This window comes from Pungitius pungitius, chromosome 5, assembly GCF_949316345.1.
Source record: "Pungitius pungitius chromosome 5, fPunPun2.1, whole genome shotgun sequence".
NCBI classification, from domain to species: Eukaryota; Metazoa; Chordata; class Actinopteri; order Perciformes; family Gasterosteidae; genus Pungitius; species Pungitius pungitius.
This window is the reverse complement of record NC_084904.1, coordinates 4,642,785-4,667,887: the sequence shown is the minus strand read 5'-3', so window position 1 is coordinate 4,667,887 and position 25,103 is coordinate 4,642,785. Positions and strand designations below refer to the sequence as shown.

Here is a 25,103-nt window from a genome sequence, read left to right as displayed (position 1 = left end):
ATGAAGCCGCTCCTGCTCTTTCTTACCGCTGTTTGTCTCTTGACTCTAATCCCATCAAAGAGCCCTGCTGTTTCAGTTTTTTTTTGTTGCTTTTTTTGCTAATGCTACGATCGCGTCCCCAGTCTTTCCTCCCCTCAGGATCGTCCCCTCGGAGCACGCTCATTGGTGATTACTCACTCCCAGACAAACATCTGGGAGCATAAATACCGCTAATCCCCTTCATCACAGCAGTCTTTCCACTGCAGTTGGCTCCTTCTTTTAAAGTAAATAACAAAACAAGAGAAAGAACTGAAAGCAGAATGAAGTTGCCTCGGCGTGAGAATGGAAAGCTGACATATTCTTGGATGCGCGTTAAATGCAAATTTACATCAGTGTCTGAAAGTCTTTGGTTTATAGACAAATGAACATACACTGGAGGTTTAAATATTCTGAGTATGGATAGTATCCTTCCAAGAAAAATGATTGATGCAATTATTTCAGTAAATAACAAGGGTTCAATATTTTTTAAATCCAGTGACTGTGATTGTGATCGTGACTGTGCAGAAGACGAGGTCAGGTGGTATTATTACAGAGCTAGTTAGCACAGGGAGGCGGCTGAGGTGAACCGTTGAACGGTCCCATTCTCAGCTTGGTTCATGGCGTCCAACTAGGAAGCTCTACGAGGCCCCAGTCAGAAAGTTTAGGTGACGTAGGAAAGCAGAGCGATCATTTTGGCAAAGGTTGGGTCAAAATAACAAAATACCCAGGATGTTTGAAAAGAAAAGTTACTTATTTTCTTGGTGTAACCTGAGCTAGCACCTAAGTAAGTCTTGTGTGAAAATAAACACGTGCAAAATTTGAGTGGCATCCCCTATAGCATCATAGTTTGACTAAGTGGACGTTCTTCTGAGCAAATGTAATTATTCGCCCCGGATGACATGAATTGCATTAATTAGATAGGTGTGTCTTTTTTTAGTTGCACATATTTGAGGATGTGTTAATAAATCAAAATCATGTGGTTCTTATTGTAACCATGACAACGAAGGTCTTTGAACTCCTGCAAGGATTTCAAACAGTTTTGGAAAGCGCCAATAATACGATTCTCACACCCAGAAAACACTTGATTTTGTAATGCAACGGTGACATTATATTTCGTTGGTTTCATGTGGAGAACTCATTGCAGCTATGGTATCGTGTTGGATAATCCTGGAAAGATCATAATTACCCTCAAAACAGGCAGTTGTTAATTGCAGGCCCGCAAAGGAGCACTGACGTGTAAATGTACAGCGCCTCATAGTTGTGCATTGAGGGGTACTGGCTTGGTCACAGAGCCTGTACACGTAGCTGCTGAAGCTGATGCAGCTGTGGGCTGAAACTGTCAACTTCATCACATCTCATCTTGATTACGGTCCGTCTCTGTGCAGCGGCGCTCCGGAGAAAAGCTTTGTTACTGCCTTCATCTTGTAGACACAGGCTGCTTCTCTGGAACAACACCCCCCCCCCTCCCCCTGCAGTACTGTACTCTTTGACTTTGATTTGGATCGGTTGCTTTGTTGGCCGTTGGCTGGATTATGGTGCGGTCGAACCAAAAACGCAACGCAAGTGTTTCGCCCCATGCAAAAGTTGAAATATTTCAACTAAATGGCGTGACGCTGCGGCGGCCTATCAGCGTTAGGATACTCCCCTTCGTCACTGACGTACTGAGACCCCAAGCTCTACGATACATCCTCTCACTTGTGACCGGTCCAGGAAAGCCGTCGCTCTTTAGACAAACAGCATAGACACACCCCATCACTGCACTGTATATAGTACATTACAGTGTAGGGTTATTTAATTGTTTAACGACGCATTGCTTCTAAATATTAAGGTGTGTGTGGCTCTTAAAAAATCCTTTTGGATGCGCTTGAAAGCCGAACTGTTTCATATCCAATAATTCATACTGTACTTTTAACTCCACGTGAGCCTTTTGTTTGATTACGTGTATTTCTTAAAATACTATACATTTTTTACAGAGGCACTGTATAACTCAGACCGGTTTTATACAACATAGGTATCAATAGCTTCTAAAAATAATGCTCCGTAATTCATAGCTATCCCACAACATTATTTTTCAATGACATCTGTATGAAGACAAATGTGGTGGGCGCGAGGCGAGGGAAGGTGGTTGGGTCAAACAAACGGCTATCTTCAGCCAGGAGACTGCTGTTGCTTTCTCATGGGGAACATGTTGCTGTCCGTCACATCATTTCACTGCTGGAACACACTTGTACGGCTATTTGAATACCAAATAACAAGCTTTTTCTGAACCCAAGTGGTTTTGTTGGCAAAATCTGACTGAGACACAACTGACACGTCATACTGGCTTTTGAGGGATAAAGCACAATAGATGAGCGAACTTTTCACAGGATACCATGCCGGTTGTTGAATGAGGACATTTTATAGCACACAAGTAGGATACACGCAGAGAACATTCAATGTTTCAATGCACGGTTTCTGAATCCCTCACTCATGTAGCACGTGGGTCTTTTCCCATTTGACAGTTGCCACAATGGACATTATCCTCATTTCTACCCGGGTAGTTTTTTAGTTTTCAAATAAACGAAAGAAGTGTGAGCTAGAACGCAATGTGTGATTCAGCCCCGCTTCAGAACGTACATTGAAGCCATCAGACAGGAGAATTGCCATGCACTTAGTCACAGAGGGCTTTCTACCAGGCCATTTCCCACTTGACACCTGTTCAATAATTTTTTTTTTTAAATCTGTGTAACGCACATGATCTTGACAATTCACTGCAGCAGCTTGAGGGGAATTTTAGGAGTGTGAGCCAGAGGCGTTTGTTCTAATTCAATAATGAGTCAGTGCCTTTATATCCAATGGATTTTAATCCAAACTGACAACTATGACCAGAGGGAGTATATGCTTTTTGGATTCACTTTGTGTTCTCATGGGTAGTTTGGTCTTGTGCATGTGTATTGTTGGTCACGAAAAAAAGTTTACAAGTCTGAATTCTGGCTTGATTTATTACCACAGTTACACATATCGTAAACATGACTTTATGGTGACTTTAAGTCTTCTTCATTACAGCATGATGTTCATTAAATAAATGATTGTCCTATTTAAAGTCAAATAAACCGTAAAGTGTTTGGGTGGCTGACCCGAATGCAAACACAGAACAAAAAAGTAAATCAGTGAAACAGTTTAATTCCAGGAGGACAAACAATCAATCAATCAAAATGTATTTATATAGCACTTTACAAGACCAGCAGGTATCCAAAGTGCTTACCATCAGAAACACATGTCATACAATAAATAAGAGCAAACAGTAAAATCAGTAAAGGTTACACAGAAACAAAAGAATGAAATTGTCACACCACTGCTATGTATCAAAGGCCAGACGAAACAGATACGTTTTAAGTTTGGACCTAAAAAATTTTACATCTCTGAGGTGCGAATATCAGGAGGTAACTTGTTCCAGAGTCTTGGGGCAGCAACTGCAAAAGCCTGATCACCCCACCGTATATACTTTGCACGTGGCCCTTCTATAACCACTTGGCTAGAAGACCGCAGAGGTCGGCTGTGCTCACGCAGGGTTAAAATCTCGGACAAGTACTCTGGGGCCAGGCCATCAAGGGCCTTAAAAACAAATAATAAAATCTATTCTAAAACGCACACGGCGCCAATGTAGAGTGTTAAGAACTGGGCTAATGTGTGCGCGTTTAGATGTATTTGTTAAAAAGCGTGCAGCAGCATTTTGCACAAGTTGAAGACGTGAGATGGCGATCTGATTCAGACCAACGTAACGAGCATTGCAGTAATCCAACCTTGAGCTGATGAGAGCGTGGATCGCCTAAATTAGTGAAACTATTTAATTCCAGGAGGACAATGGGGGAAGGTAGTGGAGAAGGAGCTCTCTGATGACATCAGGACTGCAGAAAGCCTTTACATCTTCATCTCCAAAAACTCAAGACACACCTCTTCAGGGTATACCTCGACTAAAAATACTAACAAATTGTAGCACTTAAATTGTACTTATAATGGCACTTATCTATAACATGTTGTGAAGCGGCTCATTTGACGAAAATTGCGCTTTCTTGTTTCTTGTTTGTATCTCTACGGTTGAAATGCACTTATTGTAAGTCACTTTGGATAAAAGCGTCAGCTAAATGACATGTAATGTAAGGTAATGGAATGGAGCAGCGGAGGACCAAGGACACGAGGACGAGGAACCGGGCAGGACAGCTAAAGGGAAAACTCAGACTGTATAACACTGAGCAGCTGATACATTACATTACATGTCATTTAGCTGACGCTTTTATCCAAAGCGACTTACAATAAGTGCATTTCAACCATAGAGCGAACGAGTATGAATGAACCTAAACTGGGAGGGAGACCAGATCGAAGCCAACGGCCACACATACGTTCACACAGACACACAAACATTAGGTAGTATAGGAGTATACGCGAGCGCCACGTCCACTTCTTGTGCCTCACAATGGAGACAATAGAAGGAGATTCTGCCGTTCACCAACAAAAATGATCTAAACTCAATGGCACATAGACAACATAATAATTCAACCAAATTACCACGGATTAAAAACACTATCTTGAGTTGTGCTGGTTTACGGCCAGCAGCTTTATGGCTTTAAGTCGGTCCCAGCAGTTCTTAACTTATCCATTTTCACCTCGAACAGATGTTTTGCAGTGAGAGAGCTCACGAGCGAGGCCTTTGGTTAGAAGCGTCCTGTCACTTGATATGCAATCCCTTTTAAACCCTTTTCACATTCTGTTAATTCTTGTCTAATCATTTAGTTTTTTGAGCATTTTAAACTAAACACTGACGTTTGGCACAATTGATGTCATTTTTGATTCACACCTTGTATTTGCGTTTGTTGCACCTGAATGAGTAAAATAAAACTGATTGAAGCCACACGTCTACACCATGTGATTTCTTATTGTATTTTGTGCACACAGGACTGGCCTGAGGCCGCTCATAAAAGCTGCATTCGAGACCCTATAATTTAGTGAGATAAAACTGACAAAACAATGGAAATTGACACCCGCATGTGTTTATTTTAGGTGAAAATCCATGGCTTTGTTTCCTGTTTGCTAGCCTATCCGCGGGTAACCACTGTACCACATGCTCCTGGAAACCACTTTCTTCAATATGTCTCTGTCTGATCACTGGTTCTCAATGAAAACCATCTTAAAATGGTAACTGTCGTTCCAGCTATTGTTTCCCATTTGGCTCACTGCTCTATGAAAATCACATTACAGACTGAGACTGCAAACTTGCATGGGTTGAGAAATGAATCAACGGTGAACAGTGAACAGTGTCCGCTTGTATTGTGGTCGGGGGTGAAAGCATCGTTGCTGTACGAGTGCAGACTGCTTTAAGTGAGTTGGTATTGTATTTCCATACAACAGTAAGGTAACTCACAAAAAATGAAATCCAACCTGTGTGCTGTGATGGATTGCTTTGTGAACCCCAGGCAGGTTTCAAGTCTCTACAAGCAGATTTTCTTTCTGTAGGGAGATTAATGGAAATTACTCTCTTCATTGAAATTCATGTAAAACTCTAAAGCTTCTGGTGTGCTTTTCGGAAAATGATCAGCAGTTGCACCAATGTAACAGAATATGTGATACCATATGGCTTACATTGTATTTTTAACACTTTAACACTTTTTTAGCCTGGGGAGCAATTAGGGGTTAGGTGTCTTGCTCAGGGACACTTGAGCCAGGGTTTGACCCGCCAACCTTGTGGTTCCTCGCAGACCCTCTCCAGTCCATGCCCCACACTACGTAGGGTTAAACCCAACATGAAGAAGTGTCACACTGTACAGTTACATGTCAGACCTATAGCTAGAGTTCATTTAACTATGCTGAATCTGATCTTGACACCGGATAGTGACTCCAGCTCTTTCGTACCATTGACTGTAACAGCTGAATCAACTTTTTGCAGTGTGATTTCAACTGTGCACTCGAACACGTTTGCCCATCACCGAGAAATTCACTTTTTAATTTTGCCGTGAAATCCCCCTGATTGTTTTGCATGCTACCAAAAGTGAAGGTCATCACAGAAACGAGAGTCGGTGTCCAACACAGGATGAATAAAAACGTGCACAGGACACCGACTTAAATATTGCCCTTCGTTAGACTAAAAGTTTGCACTGACACCAATGCCATTGATCAGTGGTGAGAGATAAACCCACAGCCCGTTGTTCCGTGGTGCCTGAAGTATCCCCCGAGGGGAGTATGCTCAACCGCCTCCTCTGGCAGGGAGACGGTTCCCCAATTTGCTATCCCAACGCTTGTTGAACATTCGGAATCCATTTCAACCCCCTTATCAAAGCCTGCATCAGCATAGCTCTGAGCTGGAAGTAGTGCAAAAACGTTTAATCACTCGTGCCAAACTGCACATGAAGCTCATTATCGGCTCTGATGTCTCCATCTCATCTAAGAAGGCCCTGCCCAGTGCGACTTCAACGCTGCCAACCACCGTTTACAAGAGTTTTGCCCACAGTTTGTGTGTGTGTGTGTGTGTGTGTGTGTGTGTGGGAGGGGCGGTGTTTTACTTGGTAAATTAAAGTTTCCCATGCTTTAATTAAAAGTGAATTCAAGGTTTGTCTGTGTTTCTGTTTTTTTCAGCACTCCAGCACAAGGACGCCTTATGAATATGGAGGGTTTGTTTTCAGCTCAAATCTCATGTATTTTAAATGTTACTATGAGAATGGCTATCTGCCTAGATAAATATTAAAGAAACACATCAGAGAGGACGGATCCACCCTTATTTCTAGCGGCAGCTAATTTTCAAGCTTTCTTATCTCTTCACAAAAGGCACTGAAGCCCATTTGAGCTCCTTAAAGTGTTGCAGGAGGAGTTCAAGTGCTCTGCAGAGATCTGTGCAGACTGTCTAGGAACAATGTTCATCTTCAACAGCTGCTGCTCACAGGGGTGATACATCAACCCGGCAGGCGATGGACGGCCGCTCGGTGTGGGCGGAGCCCCCCCCCGTGGCACGCCGGCTGGCTGGCCCACGCCGCGTAGACCTTCCCACCGAGGCTCACACAACCCCACACTCAGGGAGAAGGTGGCTCGTGACTCCAGCAGTGAGCTTCATAGGTGGGAACGTGGTGGAGGCAGGAACGACATGAGCTACAGACAATGCAACACCCTTACTGCCTCACATGCGGTTGTTCTGATTAAGGTCTCTCTACATTCCCTGGTGAAAAACCTTCCAACTACATTTGATGGCACCTGAAGCATGCAACAATTGATCCTATTCCAACGACATCATTCCAACTCTGACAAGTTGGAAAAGTTTAAAAACTTAAGTTGGCTGAGGGGATTGTTTTATTCCCACTAATCATTAAACCTCCTGCCATGCTCATTGGGTTGACTGCTTTGTCAAACGACAAACCGTTGTTTCATGTCCTGATGCCGGATGAATGAGTGAACTCCGTGGAGTGGGCAGATTTAAATGTCTGGACCCAAGCAATTGTAACAGGGGGATCCCAAGAGATCAGTCAATTTCATGACCTACAGGAGCTCTCGGTTTCCTGATGATCTCGCACACGTGTGACAAAGAGATGCTTGGCTCGTCTTCATAACGAGGGTAAGATTAAAGAAAAAAAGCTGGTGCTGTAGCTCAGCGAAATTACTACGTTAAGGAGAGGCGGAAGGTAACACTGTGAGAGAGTAGATCAAATCGGCAAAGAAAACCACAGAGGTGTCTCCACAAGAGCAGCTGAGGGTGTCTGCGACAGCATCGCCACCTGATTGTTTATTCCGACTGGTAGAAGAGGAGTTAAAGCCACTGCTGTCGTTGTTAATCCGGCGAAAGCTTGTCAGCCCAGTGCATTTTGGCTTTCAGCATGAGACAAACTGCTCGTGTGTGTTATTGCCGACAATGAGCAAACAGTCGTATCTGTTGCTGAGACGCACTATTTCTCCCGAACCGACACTTGAGTATCAAGCAGGCTGTCAAAAGAGGATTAAAGTCCTGTGAAAATGCTATATGTAGCTAACCAGATGTGCTGCATACCAGAGGTTGCTGTAAAGAACTGTTGTGTCTATGCAGCATTGTCATGTCTCAAATGAACAAACACTAACTTAGGCTGAGGGAACGGTTGTGGTTCGGGTTAAAATAACGACAGAAGTTGTGTTAATTAAAGGAAAATAGAATTTTGTTCCCCTAGCCGGTGCGTTACAAGCAGTCGCTCATCAAACTATAATTTAGGGTATTCTTATATTGACCAAATTTTCAACGGTTCAAATATTTTCCACTAAGTAAAAACATGGCGGTGCTGCCATGCTTGGGGTTTAAAGATGCATTACGCTGGCTATTAAGACTTCCACAAATCAATCCATTTCACAGGCCTTTCAATTACGCCTGTAGTTCACACCAACAGTAAATACGCCTTTTTATTGACCTCACATTTCAGGGGCAGTAAAACTCTTTCAGGCCAACGTCTCCAAGACGCGTCTACGCGTGTCTGAGATGAAGGCCATTTCTGTTTCTTCCCCGATGTTATTAACCCTCTGTCTGAACAGTCAAAACGTATCAGGCATCCTCCCTCTTTTAAACCACAGCTCCCCTGAGCAGCATGTACCACCTCAATAGGTAAATTCTCCATATCACGTAAACGCCCCACACGGCGCCGGTCAAAGCTGCAGTTCTGATCATGATAAATGACATTCCCCCCTCTTCTCATTTTTCCTAGCCACAGCGGGTTGTCGTACCTTTAAGGAAGAATAATGTGCCGACGCATCCTGCCGACCTCATGGATGAGCACCTGTGGATCAAAGGCCAGAGAGAGGGAAAGGAGGGCCGAATTGTTTCAGAGACTGAGGCCAAGCTGACAGGAATCTATGAGTCCTCATCTTCAGTCCTTGGATGTATTCGAGAATTATCAGCAGAGCTGAGCATCATTTTTCTCAGTTTGCCTGGTCATCATTGTGTATATTGTTTATTCTGCTGTCTTGAGGGCGAAACAGCTAAAAAGAGACGAAATTCAGAAAATGAAGATGGAACAGATGTCAGTTCAAAATAACAAGTGTAATGTTTTGGGTGTTCTTTTGGTTATTCTACAAACCATTACTTTTAGTTCCCCTTTTACCCCTAGCTTGTTCTTGTCCTTTTAAAATTGGCGGTATTCTGCTATAAAACCAGAAATGTGAGACTCCGGAAAGGATGTAGTTAGCAGACCAATCACGGCCTCGCGTAGCTTTTGACGCAAGTCTCGAAAAAATTGGTCGACGCACGCAGGCACGCAAGAGGGGGTGAAAGGGCAGCAAGGGGCTCTGGCATCTGCGTGTCCTTGCGTTTCACTCAAAACACAGAAGCATTAACTTAGCATCTTAGGGAGCAATTTGAGGTGAAGTTTCTGTCTCAAAGACACATGGACATGAACTAGCTGAGCTGGGGATCAAACTGGCAATGGTCTGATTGAGGCGTCCCAGTAAAGGTCACTCCGGGGTGAGATTACATACAGTTATTCAGGATGGTCAAAAGGCAAAAAATTCTGGTGTAATTATTTAGACAGTTAATTAAAACAACAATTCTATTATATTGATAGATCATAGATGTTTAAATATAGACAGTCATTTGAAAGAAAATGGGTCATAAATCGAAAGTGTTCAACCGGATGATGGACATTCACACCATTTTTGTGTCACTTTGCAGAAGCTCACATTGCACCCACAGTTGCATGTTTTGAAACATCCACTAACGCATGTAAGCCGTCAGTCTCTTGGTTGTTGAGAAAATTCATTAAAAATCACATTTGCCGTCCAACTGACAATTTATCATGTGACGATTGTGCTTGACTGAAGTAGTCGACTGACACACTATTGTCACAAATTCTCCGCCTTAGTAGTTTTCATCCTGCCTGCTTGTTTAATGAACTCTCCTGTCATTCCAGATCATCCCTCATTCCCTTCATCCTGCCGTTCCCTCATTAGTCCCTCACTATTTAGGTCCCCTCACACTTCTGCACTCTGCCACATCGTCTTGTGTGTTATTCGCCAAACGCTCCAGCGTATCCTGTTATTGTTCCGGATCGGCCTGTGTACTCGACCCTCAGGGTTTGTCTTCCTGTTTAACTGAACTCCTGGTTTTGACACAGCCTTGAACACAAGTCAAGAACTTCACCTGCATTTCTGTTTCAGAGTTGTGTCTTTGTGTTCAAGAATCTGCAATCCTTTAAACTATTCTGCTAACTGAAATTGGAATACTTTGAAACAGAAATTCAAGGTAATTAATCCTATTTAACTTTTTATGTGAGGTAGAAATCTTCTATTTAATTTAACAACCTGATTATGAGACCCCAAGGGTAAAGTGACACATTTTTCTTTATCTTGGATTCTAAGCCCAGGCCTGGTCTACCGCTTATTGAAAATCCAAAAGCATAACTCGTGTCACATCTGCATGCTAGAGTCACCTCATCTATTACCCATTCTCCTGGGGCTACCCAACAGTTATATTCCAATGGACGGAGCAGCCTTCAGGCAGTCGACCTCTCAAAACACTCTCACTGCCAGTTTGTTTATGGATTTTTACTACGCTCCCTTGAAGAAATTAAGTCCTCCCCCACAGGATGTTCCTCATTACGAGCCACTCAATACTTTCTGACACCGAAACAACAAGGAGAGTGACTCCTTTCATAGCCAAATAAATAAAGGCGTCCGATAAATTTGAAAGTGCATCAAAGGTGTGCAGTGCGAACTCCTGGTTTGATAAGAACTCTGCTGCATGTGTAGCATGATACATGGCACCACTCCAAACCCCTCTGCCAAAGAGGCAGCCAGCAGTAATAAGAATACAGCAAGTAGTGGCATTCGTCTTGTGCTTGGAAGAGCACACCTCAAGCACTACATGCACAGAGTAGCACCATTCTGCAAATAGAGAGCACCTTCCAAAATAATTGAAGGGTCTCTGCATACAAAGTAATAGAATTGTCTTTTTTGAGATGCAAACGGTGAATCAAAAGATCAATGGCGTTCCATGCTGTGGTAAATATATATTTATACACACACATCAGGTTTTCTTTGTATATTACACTCTTACAGCGGTCACTAGCGCGATGCCTTTTATGTAAATCCAAAGGTTATTCAAACATCAAAATGGACTGCTGTCGTGTAGGCAGGTGCAGGAAGCGGTTTGGATCCTTTATGTAGTGGAACTCTGGATGCGTCAGAGACAACTCACACCAAACTATATTGACTAATAAGTCACTTTTGGTTTTAATACAGTCTTGGCTCAACCCACTCAGCCAAAATATATTGTTTTAACTTTTAGTTTGTTTCATAAATGTATCGTATCAGCCTCGAATCTCACTCTTAGATTATTCAGTAGATAAACAATGAGCGGCCCGAGGTGACGATGACGTTACAAAGCCCCATTATGTAACCAGCCAGCAGTGCACATTTACATTTAGTCCTGTTCTGGGGGAAGAAGGGAGATAAAATCAAGAGCAGGGCAGGCCTGTTTTTCTAAGCCGGGAAGTTCCCTCACAAATACAACGTTGTGACACACCCAAGTTTTGTCCAGCAACGTGATGCCCACAAGTTAAGAAAACAACGTTTTTTTGAAGACTCAAAATAGTAATCGTCGGGAGGTAAAAGCTGGCGTAAGGCTACAAACGAGCAACACTCTCTCGTTTGGCCTCTCGTTAGCAGCTCGTATTTTTAAAAGAACGTAATTTGTTGGTTGAATGATGAGCGGGGAGAATGAAGAAGGGAGAGCACGCCAACGCACAACGCACAACACACATATTTCTCCTTTGTGTCTCAATGTCCAAGAGGCATCTCAAGGAGATGAGGAGTTGTGAGCGAGGACGATAAATGTGTGTAGTCTTTTTTGCCATGCGTCCGGTATTGATTTATATGTAAATGCATATTTCTTTGGCACTGTTATTCTCATCTGACAGAGATCTTCAAACCCAAAGCGCAGAAGACTGACGCCTGGAGACGCCCCGAATAAAATGAGAAGCGAAGACAAAGAAGCGCTTTGAAAGGTCGTCGCTGCACTACATCACAACAATAAAGGGCACTCAGGGGAAAGATTACATAGAGTTATTCAGGATGGTTGCCAGCGTGTGCTAACTGACAGACACATCGCCCAGAAGGGAATAGAGCCCAGGTTTAGGTCAACAAAATACATTCCTTAAATAGAGCGGCGTTGGTTTTCAAAAAAGTTGGTCTGTTCTGGAGCAGCAATGGTTGTTAAAAAAATTGAGATTTAAATATAAATTGGTATTAAATGTGTACATATATTAGACTGAGGGATGATTTTCCATTTCTTAAACCCTTTAAGTAAGGTTGTATTATATTTTATTGTGTGTTTATATCAGGGGTTTGCGGAAAAAAAGTTGACAGCATCTGGACCTCATTGAAAATACTATTTTCTGGGGGACTGTAACTCTATGGGTTTGAGAATCGCTGCTGTAGGTCAGTGACTCTTAACCAGGTTTCCTTGAGCTAATTCAATGAGACAAAAATAGGAAAAAGTTCATTTTAATTTCATAAACTTTACTAATGAGTAAATCTTTCAAAAAGAAGAATAAAGACTGTTGTGAGCATAGGTCTAACCTCCTCCAAGCTTATGTACTCGGCAACTATTGAGTTCTGGTCTTAAATATTTCCCTAAAGTCAAATGAGGGCAGCGGGGGTGGAGCACCTCTGTTTCAGGGGATACCAGCTAACCCAACCACAACGGATGCAGCTTCAGTGCATGAACCTTGAGTCCACTGTGTCTTCTAATTAAAACTTGGGGAGTTTTCCGCTGTTGTAATTTCTAATCGGCCTGTGCTTTCTTTCTGTTACACCTCACTTCCTTTGTTCTCCGGGTGCTGCGTGCTCGGCATGACCCTTAATGAATATAAAGCATAGGCTCTGTTCTGGTAAAGCTACTCTCCCCAGACCCTTGGGGCTTGTTGATTTGCTGGCCACCAGCCCACATGCAGTAAATAGTCTTTGTAGTGGTTCAATGATGTGGGTTTTTTTTCATTCCTCTAAGCACAATTTGCAGTATTGGTTCATCACTAATTTCTCTTTACAATCTAATATAGTTTAATGTTTTTTGTGGTGCACATTTCACAGCGTTAAACCTTGAGTCTAATGCATGTAACACGTTGATTGCGACGTCTGGAGCACGGTAGAACCGCTCAAAATCAGACATTAATGGTCTCATAGTCCGTGATGCAGGAATAATAGTCAACAAAGCAGCAATATACTAATCAAATGAAATGTAACACATACAGTATAAGAGATGTACCAGCACCCATACACACCATGTCCCACCTTATCAGAATTAGTCCTTGAATGAATGAAAATACTTTTTAGAATGATACAAGACATGGAATTTCTTGTCCATTTTAGCGGATACCGATCTAAGGCCCGACGGAATGGCTTCACTTTTCAGGACCAGGGGCACCACAGCTGCTGTTAACAGCCATCAAGAATCCTGGATGTTTTTTAGTAAACCCTTAAAATGAGAAACTAGCATCACATGAACAGGGATTGTAATGACATCATTTACGATTCTTTCTTCCCTGAAATATACAGGAAAGTCTTGATAGATTCCCAGTTCTCCACATACCGAAAACACGGTTTACCATGCGAGGAAAGCCGTGACCGTGGGATACGAAATTCTCAAGGAAGAAAGTAAATATTTAAGATAATGTTGGTTGTGATGTCAAATTTAGGGAAAGAATTACATGGAAATTATTTTCAAACCAACATGTCTGAATAAGATGACCTGAAGAAGAAAAATATTGTTTTTGTGTTAAATCAAACCCAGACAAAATTCTCTGACATACTCTATACTATTGTCTACTGTACATTGCTTTCATGTTTCACGGGATGAAGGGCAACCCCTTGTGAGTGATGTGATGTGTTAAAATAAGTTCATATGTAATTGGTGAAGAAATATAAAATCACTGCCCTAAAGTCCTATGAAACATTCAGATCCCAAGCAAAAACCCCATCCAAGTGATAGCTCACCATGGGGACAGTCATCCTGGAAGGTTTTACATTGATGGAGTGAGGATTTCTACTCTAGAGGAGGCTTTTTTGAAGGTCTGCCGGCCGAGAAACAGGAGAAGTCAAAATGTGGATTTGAAAAGAGGGATTTATGAAACTACATCAGCGTCGTCTTGCCTTCTCCTCAGTGTGGTGTTTCCTTTGTTAGCATGTCGCTTCGGTAAGGGACTGCGTGCACATTTATGGACTCATTTACATATAATATTTTGTTAACTTGGGTTTAGAGTATTTGGATTAGTGCATATTGTAGCCATTACTCTAATGGTTTGAACAATGTGAAGCATTCATATATTTGTTTGTGATGAGTACACAATATTCCTGTTGGAAGTTTGTTCGGCCCCCGTTCGGCCGCCTATATAGAGAAGCATGTATCCCTGTCCCTGCACAAAGTACTCGGCTCCGATTTATTGTGCAGGGGCCTTTTAGTCTGTGAGGTCCGTGCTTGTACTGGATTTTATGTGGAGAATGTCAGTCAAAAAAGAAATGAAAAAACACTTCCAGTGATGCAGCTGTAAAATAACGTTGGTTCTATCACATACCAGCAGTTCTTTTCTGTTCATGTGAGCGCTGTTGCAGTCTAAGACCCGCCCCCAAATGCCCTCATTGGTTTAGATGCAATGCATCCAAAGCCAACACTTATCAATATCCCCTCCCTCCAGTCTGCAATGGAATTTCAAAAAATCTGCATTAATGCACAATAAAATACTTTTCAGCATGAATTAATGACTGTGTTAATGCAATAGCAGCGTGTTAACTTGCTCAGCTCTACTTTTAATATATAGTACAATGCAGGGCCATACAACCCATGCTTTTTAGCCTTACCTAGTTTGCAGTACCCTTCAGAAACAGGCTCTTACAATACACAAAAAAAAGAAAATACAAAATATAATATAATGCACAAAACATAATGTCATTATTGACATAAATATCAACCATGACTTCACGACTCACCCCCCTTTTCAATTTAAATTTAAAATGAGTTCCATTTTAATTTTTAATTTTTAGGCATAATGTAACCAATTTAAAATTTGGTTTTGTGTGAGCTTCATGTCGTGTATTTTAATTTCATTCATTATATCATCACTATACATCATAAAAATAACATTAATGTCATTCACCCACCCCACAGTGGTGTGATGACAATAAACCATCACTGCAGTGATTGTACTGTACTCACATTTACTTAAACAATAAGGTACGAGAGGCTGTACTTTATCTTCCAATAATGTAACAGTTGGGGGGTGTTGTTAGGCCCGACGCGCATTGAATTGTTAAATTCGCATTGCCCGAAACCGATCATTTGTGGGATTTCCGGTCTTTTTTCGGCGAAACTGAAATGTAGAATCAGTCGCGTCAAATCTAACTAGATACTTTGAGTGCGCAGCGATATGGAACGCTTGGATCCATGTGAACCGCAACTGTACATTGTCGCTGAATAATGCACGCCCCCGTGATTCAGTCTCAACCAATCAGAACGCTGGATTTCATCTGCTTGTATCATGTTACATATATTAGATATAGTACATGCTGTATGTTTATAAGGTAGCACTCAGTGGGATAGAGTTTAATTGAGGCAGGAGAATCTGTCTCAGATGGTCAGGACTAGATGATGGACCTTGAAAAATGTCATTTTCTGTGACACAAAGCTAAAGCTCTTGTTATATGTGTCCATAGCCCGTGTATGTAATCAGACTTAATTCATCCAAAACACTTTATATTGAATATAGATGCTCGCTATTCATAGAGAAGACCTCTAAGCATTGTGTCATTTATCTGCAAATGTCCATTACATTTGGAGATGTGAGTATGAAGGGAAACAAGTGACACAAGTGCTTTAAAAGGGCCTGCGTTTCCCCTTTTCAATTAAGAGAGGAAGGACAGCTGGAGTCGGAGGAAGACAGCAGAGAGCCAGCAGCCGAACCAAGCACACGCTGGCACACTGCGCCATCCCAGACTCCTTATTACCTTTCAATGTTTAGATTGTCTGTGCATCTGTTACTGTTAAGGGTGATGCATATTTTGTGTTAAAACATTTCTCTTGGTACACACGTTCATGTATGAATACAGCTTTGCACTTCCACTGACCACTTGATTAAAAATGCGACCACAACGTCAGCATCAGAAAACTAATAGTGTATTATGCTTCACTCTAAACTCACTTCCAAGTCAACCACAAATTGTACACAGTCCAGAGATGGAGCCTAATAAAGCAACACTGTTCAGAGCACAATGAGTGTGATCACCATGTAAGGCCTTTTATAACCACAGAGCGCCATGTGACATCTGTGAAACACTGGGTGAGGCTTCCGTTTGGATGAGGCTGGTTAAGGGTTAAGTTGCAATTTCAGACGGCTCAAGGTCAGGCATTTGAACCTCTACTTGGATTTGCTCCATAAAATCATGCCGCATGTCCTCACACTCTACAGCCTGGTGCATTGTCTCACTGCAGGCTCGGAAACATCTTGCACTTCACACAGAATGTATCAATTATCAGCTAAACTCACATTAGACACATTATGAATTTATCTGATAATTGATTTAGCTGATACTATAGATTGCGCAATGTTTTTTTTTTAATAATGCCGGGTGAGAATCCTAATATTGCCTCTAGAATCTTTTATGGTTTATAAGTAGGCAGCATAGTCAATGGCCAGAGGAGTAATCTACACATGTAATATTGGCAAACGAAAAGAGACTTAGAATATTTAAGTTAATCTGTTGCACAAAGTAGTCTCGTTTCGACCTGGCTGCAACGTTGAGAATATGCACTAACAATGGCAGCAAGGGGTTAGGTGAGTCGTCCTTTTTTAAATGAAAAATGGGGATGTTACGGTTGTGGTCTGAGATGGGTGGTGAATTCTACACACATAGTTGATTAACTTTAACTCAAGTGCAAATATGGAGAGGAATTAAATGCAGCTAGATAGACACTATGTTTAGTTAATAGTTATTGGGTTTGTATCAATTCAGTTTTAGAGAAATCTCCTTAACTGTGTGCTTGTTGTAATCAATTTAGATGGTGGAATTGTTTTATGTGATGTGTTGGGACATGATTTGTAATCATGTTGATTACACAATGTAATTCAGTTGAAGGGCAATGAATGATCATATTGTCATCAAACAGGCCCAGCTGGTAAAGGCCAGGAGGTCTTCACACCGACAATACACAAAAACGAGATGGCTCCCTAGATATATATTTTATTTCTTATCGTAGATGGAAAGTTTGGCTACCATATATCAGGGTTCATGGTTCGGGAAACATTCTTCTTGTTTAAAGCCACTATGCGTAGAACAACAAAGGTTCTGACTTGGCTGACCCCCAGTGGGGGCATTGTAAGAGACACAAATCTTCACTTAGTACACTGATCGGTGACCTGATGCCTTATTATTCAGCAGAGAATATATACGGCCCGAATCATTGGAAATATTCCCTATGGAAATATTCAACTTGTCTTTTACAATACAATACAAAGAGAGATTTAAACCCTGACCAAATGCTTTGCTCGAACGTAAACACACATGATTTGATCACAGTTTACAGGACAAATGTTGTTGCAAAGACCATGGTAATGTTTGACAGTGAACATTTATTCCAACAAAACAGCAAGTGATTATTGTTCGAGGGTTGCCTAACAACACCACGAACTGTTACATTATTGGACAATAAAGTACAGCCCCTCGTACCTTATTGCTTAAAGGATAATCCGTTTTAGAAAAACAGGTTGGTCTAACAGCAGAGGAGCTACAGTTGAACTCGTATCTGGACAGTAATCCCACTGCTACACTAGGGTTTGTTGTTGGGTTGTTGTGCACCAATCTTTCAGCTCTCAGGATTCATGAAAACAAAGCTGCCCACTTTGCTTTATCTGCATGGCTGCTGGCACTTATGTTGATTGCTCTCCCAATCATTTTAAATAAAAAGCTACAAGAGGTGAATCATTTCAGGAGTTGTTCTTAAGTGCACCTTTCACATCCATTGTAGCCTTTCACAATTCAGTCCTGAACAGAATGTTACAAAAGTGGTCATCAAAGGCAAAGGTACTCATTTGAAGGTTTCAGTACCTTTCTGTTTGAGGGTTTATCTCTTCTGGAAAATTCACCATGTTAAAATCGGGTTTGCTTCAATGTGTCTTGTGACTCAATGCACTACGAATGCTTTGTGAACAAGACGCTTCAATAACCTGTGTCCTAAAAAGGTGGCACATTTCTACTTGTTTTTTTGGTATGTATTTGATTTCACAATTTTGGTTTCACACAGAAACAAAAACACCATTTGTGGCCGATGAACGTGGGATTCTTTTCCACAGACTGTCTCCTGCCGATTTAATCACATATGTAAACTATGTACCTCTTAGCGCATGATGGCCAGAACCTGGTCTACCAAAGCTCCATTATGTAGCTTACTGTCCTTGCTAAATGTATGACCTTAGGAATCAAACAACAGTGTGTACTTTTTCCTTAATTACACCGGCTAATGTACTTATGCTGACTATGCAGTGAATCAACGTGGTCCGCCACATCGTCATAACACATCCGTGATCTCTCTCTCAGTATCTATAATAAAGTCTTTTAGGGTCTTAGCCATGGACTGTTTTAAAAGGAGTGGCGTTAGCCATGGCTTCGCTGACGGATGTTTTGGAATGCGAGGGTCTGGCCTTCTTGGCTTTGTGGAAACAGTGAATGGAAGTGACCATATTTGGAATACAGAAGTGTGACATAGAGGCACCGAATACTTCTCTGGTCAACCCAGTCTCACAGCAACATGTGTAATAGCTACGTTGGTCCACAAGGGAAAATGTAGTATTGTTGCAATTTGCCCCCAACATTGTGACAATACTACATTACCATGAGGCCTTGTTAAAGTTAACCGTAGCAGTCTGCTATGTTTTTGTGAGTGGAAGGAAGTGGTACATGACTTTTTTGATTGACAGCGGTATTCCTGTTAACCATTTTAGTAGCATCTTGCAGCAGTCATAAACTTGGGGGGGAAAAAGGGCTTTTGGCTTTCCTTCCAATCAATATGAAAGAAGGATATTCTACAGGCCAGGCAGAGGATTTTTTGTGACTGCATATAATAGATTAAGACTGCACCTTGGCTAGATAAAAAATGTGATAAAGGGTTTCCTGCTTGAAATAATTGTGTCAGAGATGACAGAAACAACGAGTAGCACAAATTCTGAAAACTGGATGGGTTTTGGTTGTGTATGACGACATAGCTGTGATGCACACTGCAAAGGGCAAGTTGTTCTGGTGGTAATTCTTCTTGTCCTTCAGACACATGGCCTTGAATGAAATATTTTGTCCTCCAACCAAAGTGTCCAGTGCAGCACACTACAGAGTGCTCATCTCCAAGGCAACGGAATTGAAAACATTCAATTGAACATTGTGCGCGTTTTAATAGATAATGTCATAGAAAGTTGTTTTTTTAAAAGGGAAATAAATAAAAAAATATATAGATATATTCTGTTTGCCAATTAAATGTGAGATTAAATGTGTTTTTTTTATCCCGACTGCCAAGAAACTCTTCTAAGAAATGTACTTGGCAGTCGAGGGGAGCCTGATCTGCTGTGATTGAAGAGGAAATAATAAGTAATTATCTCTTGAATTGAAAAAAAGTGTTCTGTCAAATTTAATAACCAAATGAAATACATTCCTTTTTGGGTCTTCTCTTTTCTCTTTCTGCTAAATGCACTCCAATGCAACACAACTGATTTGACTGCATTTACAATTTAGGAGACGCAACCTCCTCCCCACTCTCTCTCTCTCTGTCTCTCTCTCTCTCTGACTCTCTCTCTCTCTCTCTCTCTCTCTCTCTCTCTCTGCCATTGGTTAGCACGAGGCAGGCTCGCGGGATGATGATGATGCCTGTGAGAAGGGGGGTAGAACTCGGAGCGCACGTCTCTCGCGCTGCGCACACACGCGCGGCAAAAGTGAAGTGAAAATGCTTCTTCCCTCCCTCCCGACAGCCCACCTCGTAAGCCGTTCACTTCTTCTTGTTCTCGTCCTCCTCCTACTAGCGCGCCGAGTTGTCCCCTTCCCTGGTTTACTGGAGGAACTTGCGCCGCTCGGCTCGTCCGGCTCGGCGGAGTCGAGAGGAGGCGCCGGCGGAGACCCGAAGCGCCGTCAGCCCCGCGGCGCGCCCGTGGAGAGCTCCGCGCCGGCATGGGCGCGCTGACAAAGGGACGTTACCTCTCCGCGATGGGCCTCCTGCTCCTGGTTTACTGCACGGTGTCAGTGGTCTCCAAAGGTAAGAGCCCTGCTTGGCGCAAAACAATAATTACAAAAGAAAGGAAAGAAAACAACGGGCATCATCGTTACGCGCCACTTGCCACGTTTCTACAGTGTGAGTTAATATGTCCGGGATCATTCAAAAACCTTTGCAAACACACGACTGTAGTCATTTGATTTCCCCGATGTGTGTTTTTGATTCATCTCCGGGACTTAACGGCACTATTTGGAGATCCCCTCCCACACACACGAACACGCACGCACGCACGCACACACCCAAATGCGCAGCAGAGCCACCGCTATTGATTCATCAAGCCCCAGCTCACGCCGTCAAGTTCCCACACTGTTTATCTTTGTCATAAATCGATGTTAATTGTCCCATTCCCACTGTTCGCGCAGTCTCTAATGAATCCATCATCGTGAGACGCGCACTGCATTTCCTACAGAAGATTTAACACGCGGGCACGCCTGTGCAACAGGCATGTCAGTGCATTTCTTTTCCTCATCTGGGAGTTACTGTGCTGCTTTTGTCTCCATTTGAGCGAGATCCACTCCCTTATCATGAACTGGATGCAGTGTTAAGGAGAGGGGGAGAAGGGGGGGGGGGGTGCAAGGCTAAATAAGACAATCATTGACATTTTAAAACGTTTTTAAAAGGGCAGGATGGTGTTTGATACGGTGTGATTTTCACATAAAGAAATTGTTATCCACATTTTGTTGGTAACAGATGTTGTGTTTAAAGTGGCTGTGCCGGGTGGGAAGACTGTTGGGCTGATTGGGCATCTGTCCCAGTTTGATGGTGGCTCGGGACTCTTGTGAGTCTCAGTGTGTGCCTTTGTGGCAGAAAGTGTTCTTTTTTATATAAAAAAGAAAACATTCATTTGAAGAGCGTTGAGTTTTATTCTGGCAACACTTTTTCTGGTGAGTGAAGCCAATGCGAAAGGGTCCCAAAATTGCATTTCCCTCTACTGACCAGCAGGGGCGACCGTGGTTGCGAAAAGTAGTCCGATTTTATGGCTCTTCTTCTCTCTTGATTTATTTCCCTCAGTAAACATTGTGAACATGAGTGTATGGTCTCATTTGCTGTTTTAAAGTCTACTTCAATACAACATGATACTCATAACATAAATTATGCTCCATTTGGAATCCAGCAGCAGTGGATATTTTGGGGCGGGGCTTATTGGGATTGACAGGTCGCTATCCGACCAGAGCCATATACAGCGTCACTCCTCATAAGTCCACATATATAAAATACCTTCATTTCACTGGTTGCAAAAAGCAAAAATGGTGATGGCCAAAATCAACAAACTCAAGGCTTGAAGACGTCATTCCACATACCCAAGGATGACTCCGCCCACTTGTTCAATACAATGAATGGTTTTGATTCAAAGACGTTTGCCAAACAGACATTTGATCGAGTTGTTAACACTACATTGAAACTCACTAATGTTCCGAACACAGAAACATGTTTTGCCTTTCAGTCATCTGATTGAAACTGCTCATCTCTCTTGAAAGATAAAAAAAAAGTATCAAAGTAATAAAGTCATTGTTCCTACTTGCCGACTGTTGGTACCGTAGGGTATGGCTGAGAGTGTACAGTGAAGCTGCTTGAGTCAGATGTCATATTAACCCCCCCCCCCCCCCCCCCCCAACACTCCCCTCCTTGGAGATAACGTATGGTTTGAACTCACTGTATAGCAGCCACATGGAGCTGAACTCTGCACAGTAATAGATTGAGGTCACAGCATCCCGACTTCCATCGTCCTCTGCAGTCACAGAACATGGGCCTGTTTTTGCTGTCCACATTTGCTGCCCCCGCCCTTAGTGGCTCTCTGCTTCTCTAACGTCAAAGTGTGCTTACCACCTTCTATTCTTATATGTATGTTTAAAGTATAAATAAGTATATTCATCACAACATTGTTTTCATAAGCATAAGAGGTTAAGGTATTAAAATACTATGACTCTACTGGAAAACAAAGAAATCCAAAGATATCCAAAGTGATTGCAAAGAGGCAAAAGTGTTCAGATCTGTCACTTCCTGTAGGCAAAGTGGAGCCAATACTACACTTTTACATTTGGCCATCAGGACAGATGTACAGTTTGTCACCTAATGAGGCTAAAGGACCTTTGTTTTCCATGTGGCCTAATAACACTGAAACATCTTGGGCTCCGACAAAAGATTATTTTTCACATAATCAGTTAAAATGCCCATAATGCTTTTATCCAAGCGTTAATGCAGAACTCACGGGTGTCCACTTCAAGCAACCGATCGTTTTCCCTCTCAAAGCATCCGCTTAAAAACCTCACGTGACGCACCCTTCGATGCGTCCGCCAACTCCGCAGGGATCAAAGTGACACCGTGCCGTCTCCAGCTCCTCGCGTGTGGCGCAGAGTCTCCGCGGGTCAACCGTTACAGGTGCAACACGACATCACACGCCAGACAGCATAAGGCACAGCGGGTTGGGCCGAGTCGGGGGCGGGGGCGGGGGCGGCAGCGTTAGCTCGCACTCAGCCAAATTTCAGCTCTCGACGATCAAAGGTCAGGTTTTGCGAGTCACACAGAGGGAGGGCCCCTAGCGTGCAGCACGGCACTGAGTACGTGCAGCGTGGCCCAGGGGACAAACATCAGAAGGCATCGTTCATCCATGCTTCACAGCACAGGTCACGAAACAGATATTTTAGGATGCGGCTTCTTGGGAAGTGAGAGATCTGACTTTCTTTCTGGATCGTGTATCGGCTGTTACCTTGTGCCATTATCTCCTGATGAAGCCCTACTTAGAGATGCGGGAAGGCAAGCCGAATGCACTGATATGTAATATCCTTTTATAACCTGGCTGCTGATGAGGCTCCCGTTGATTTCCTTTGACACGCCGGCGTGTTTGTTCAGGACTTGATGATTAATTTATGTGATGTGTGATTAGGAAGGACAGCGGCTGTGTGTCGAAAAATAATGAGCAAGGGGATTATCCGATATTTGATGGAGGAGAGTTTTATGTCACTTAGGTCAGTTGGGGGTCTTGCTACATGCCACGCTGTAAGTTTCCCTCATGCCAGATGCGATTGCAGGAAAATGTTGTGAGATCAGGGTACGGAGCCGTTGAACAGCGTCTTCCAGCTTCATGGATGCGCAAATGTGCTAGTGAGGTAACCGATGGGTGGCGCTGCCCCTCCCTCTGACAAGCGGGCCCGTCCATTTTCCCCAGGTCCCCATTGTAGATTGCACCACTCTCCGTTAGTGCTCTTCAAGTTGTTCAACAGAACAGGGGTAGAGGGGATGGCTACTTTTCTAAAGAAGAAGGAAGACAAATCTCAAGGTTTATTTCTTGTTTTTCTGTGTACAGCCCTTTCATGAAAACCAACAGAGGTCAAATCTGTTATTTTCACTGAGAGGAAGTAAAGAGGCTCTTATATTTTTTCTGCCGATCCCCCAGAATGAATCATCGTAGTCATGCTGTTGTGCAGTTCAGTGCCCGGATTTACATTTAAATGAAACCAAATGGCTGTACATTCAGGAATGATATACAGTAATGATGATGGTAATAAAAGCAAAGACCTTCTTCATATTGCACGTGGGATTGCTCTCATTTGGGGTCCTTTTGCAGGTAGAGCAGCTGAGTTATGTCTTTGCTATGTCAAGACTATTACCTTCACATTTCAACGAGTCAATTCATCAATGCGCTGCCTAAGAGGCTTACTATGGTTGGCAATCAGCCCTGCAGCTCATTGGCTTCCCCTGTCCGCTCTGCGGTTGAATGGTACTTACACATTCAACTGTCTCTCTGCCACTGCGTTTCGTCTGTATCCGTAGATTTTTATCCTGCAGAGGGCTGAAATGGTCGTGTAGACGTGCCAGTGAGAGTGGATGAGCCTCAGGAAGTTTTAGCCTGTGTTTAAGTCGATATAAAATGAGTAAAATATTGAGGTTTCACCAAATTAACACAGAATTACCATTTTGAACACATCCTGTGATGTCACAGAGGTTTAGACGTGAAATAATACTTTCAGTAACGCTGGGGTAAACTCTTTACTCATTGGCTTAATTGGTTGATAATTCCATAAAACCTTTCAGCATACTGTACCTGCTGTATCTGCTTTTGCAAACGCAAAATAATACCACGTTAATAATACCCTCCTCCTTCTGTCCAAGCCCCTCCCACCACAAGATTGTAAGATTTCACTTCAACCATCATCCTGATTTTGATTGTGTTCCTCACAGAAGCTTACTATTGGCCACATTTTTTCTCCAACCAGTAATAACCCTAAAAATGTCTTTCCCATCGTAGGCTACATTTTTTAAAGTCCCAGACCAGAGCCAGGAGGAGGCGCAGGAGTCTAGTTTTCTGTCAAAATAAAATAAGAATACATAGCTCAAGGGTTTTCTCTGAACCGTTTTAAGGATTTCAAAGTGTTTGAGCTACATACAGAATAAGCTAGACTTGGCGACCAGATATATTGTGATAATGTAAGCAATTTAAAAGAACAAAATTGCACTGCCATTTGCATCAAATCCCAATCGAGATTCTGCATTTGCATTCATCAAACAGCATAGCATTGTGCACAATCCGAGCAACATTAGCCTATATATTAGCCTATATCTGTAAAATAAAAAAGGTAATTGTAACTCACCAGCATGCCACGGAAAAGGAAAATGCTTGAGTCACGATGGGCTAATCTGCCCCGGATGAAGGCCGCTCCTTCCCTTTAACTTAATCTGAGGGGACAGCAATCGGGACGGGATGAGAGGGCCCCCTCAGTCACAGTGCTAAATCATGTACCAAAGCTGCAGATACCCTTCATCCATCTCAGTCAGGAGATTCAATCAGTTTTGCTCCTGGAGCCACACGTCTTTATTCCAC

General features: G+C 42.6%; 1 protein-coding gene across 2 annotated transcripts in view; it reads left to right on the top strand.

Annotated features, from left to right (window-relative positions):
• The first annotated feature begins 19,858 nt into the window (after positions 1–19,858).
• Positions 19,859–25,103, top strand: part of unc5db (unc-5 netrin receptor Db) — a 145,924-nt gene continuing 140,679 nt past the window's right edge. For both annotated transcript variants that reach the window (XM_037481875.2, XM_037481874.2), the window contains exon 1: positions 19,859–20,266. In XM_037481875.2, the coding sequence (XP_037337772.1) occupies positions 20,182–20,266 (85 nt within the window). In that variant the 5' untranslated portion in view covers positions 19,859–20,181. The remainder of the gene's footprint in view (positions 20,267–25,103) is intronic.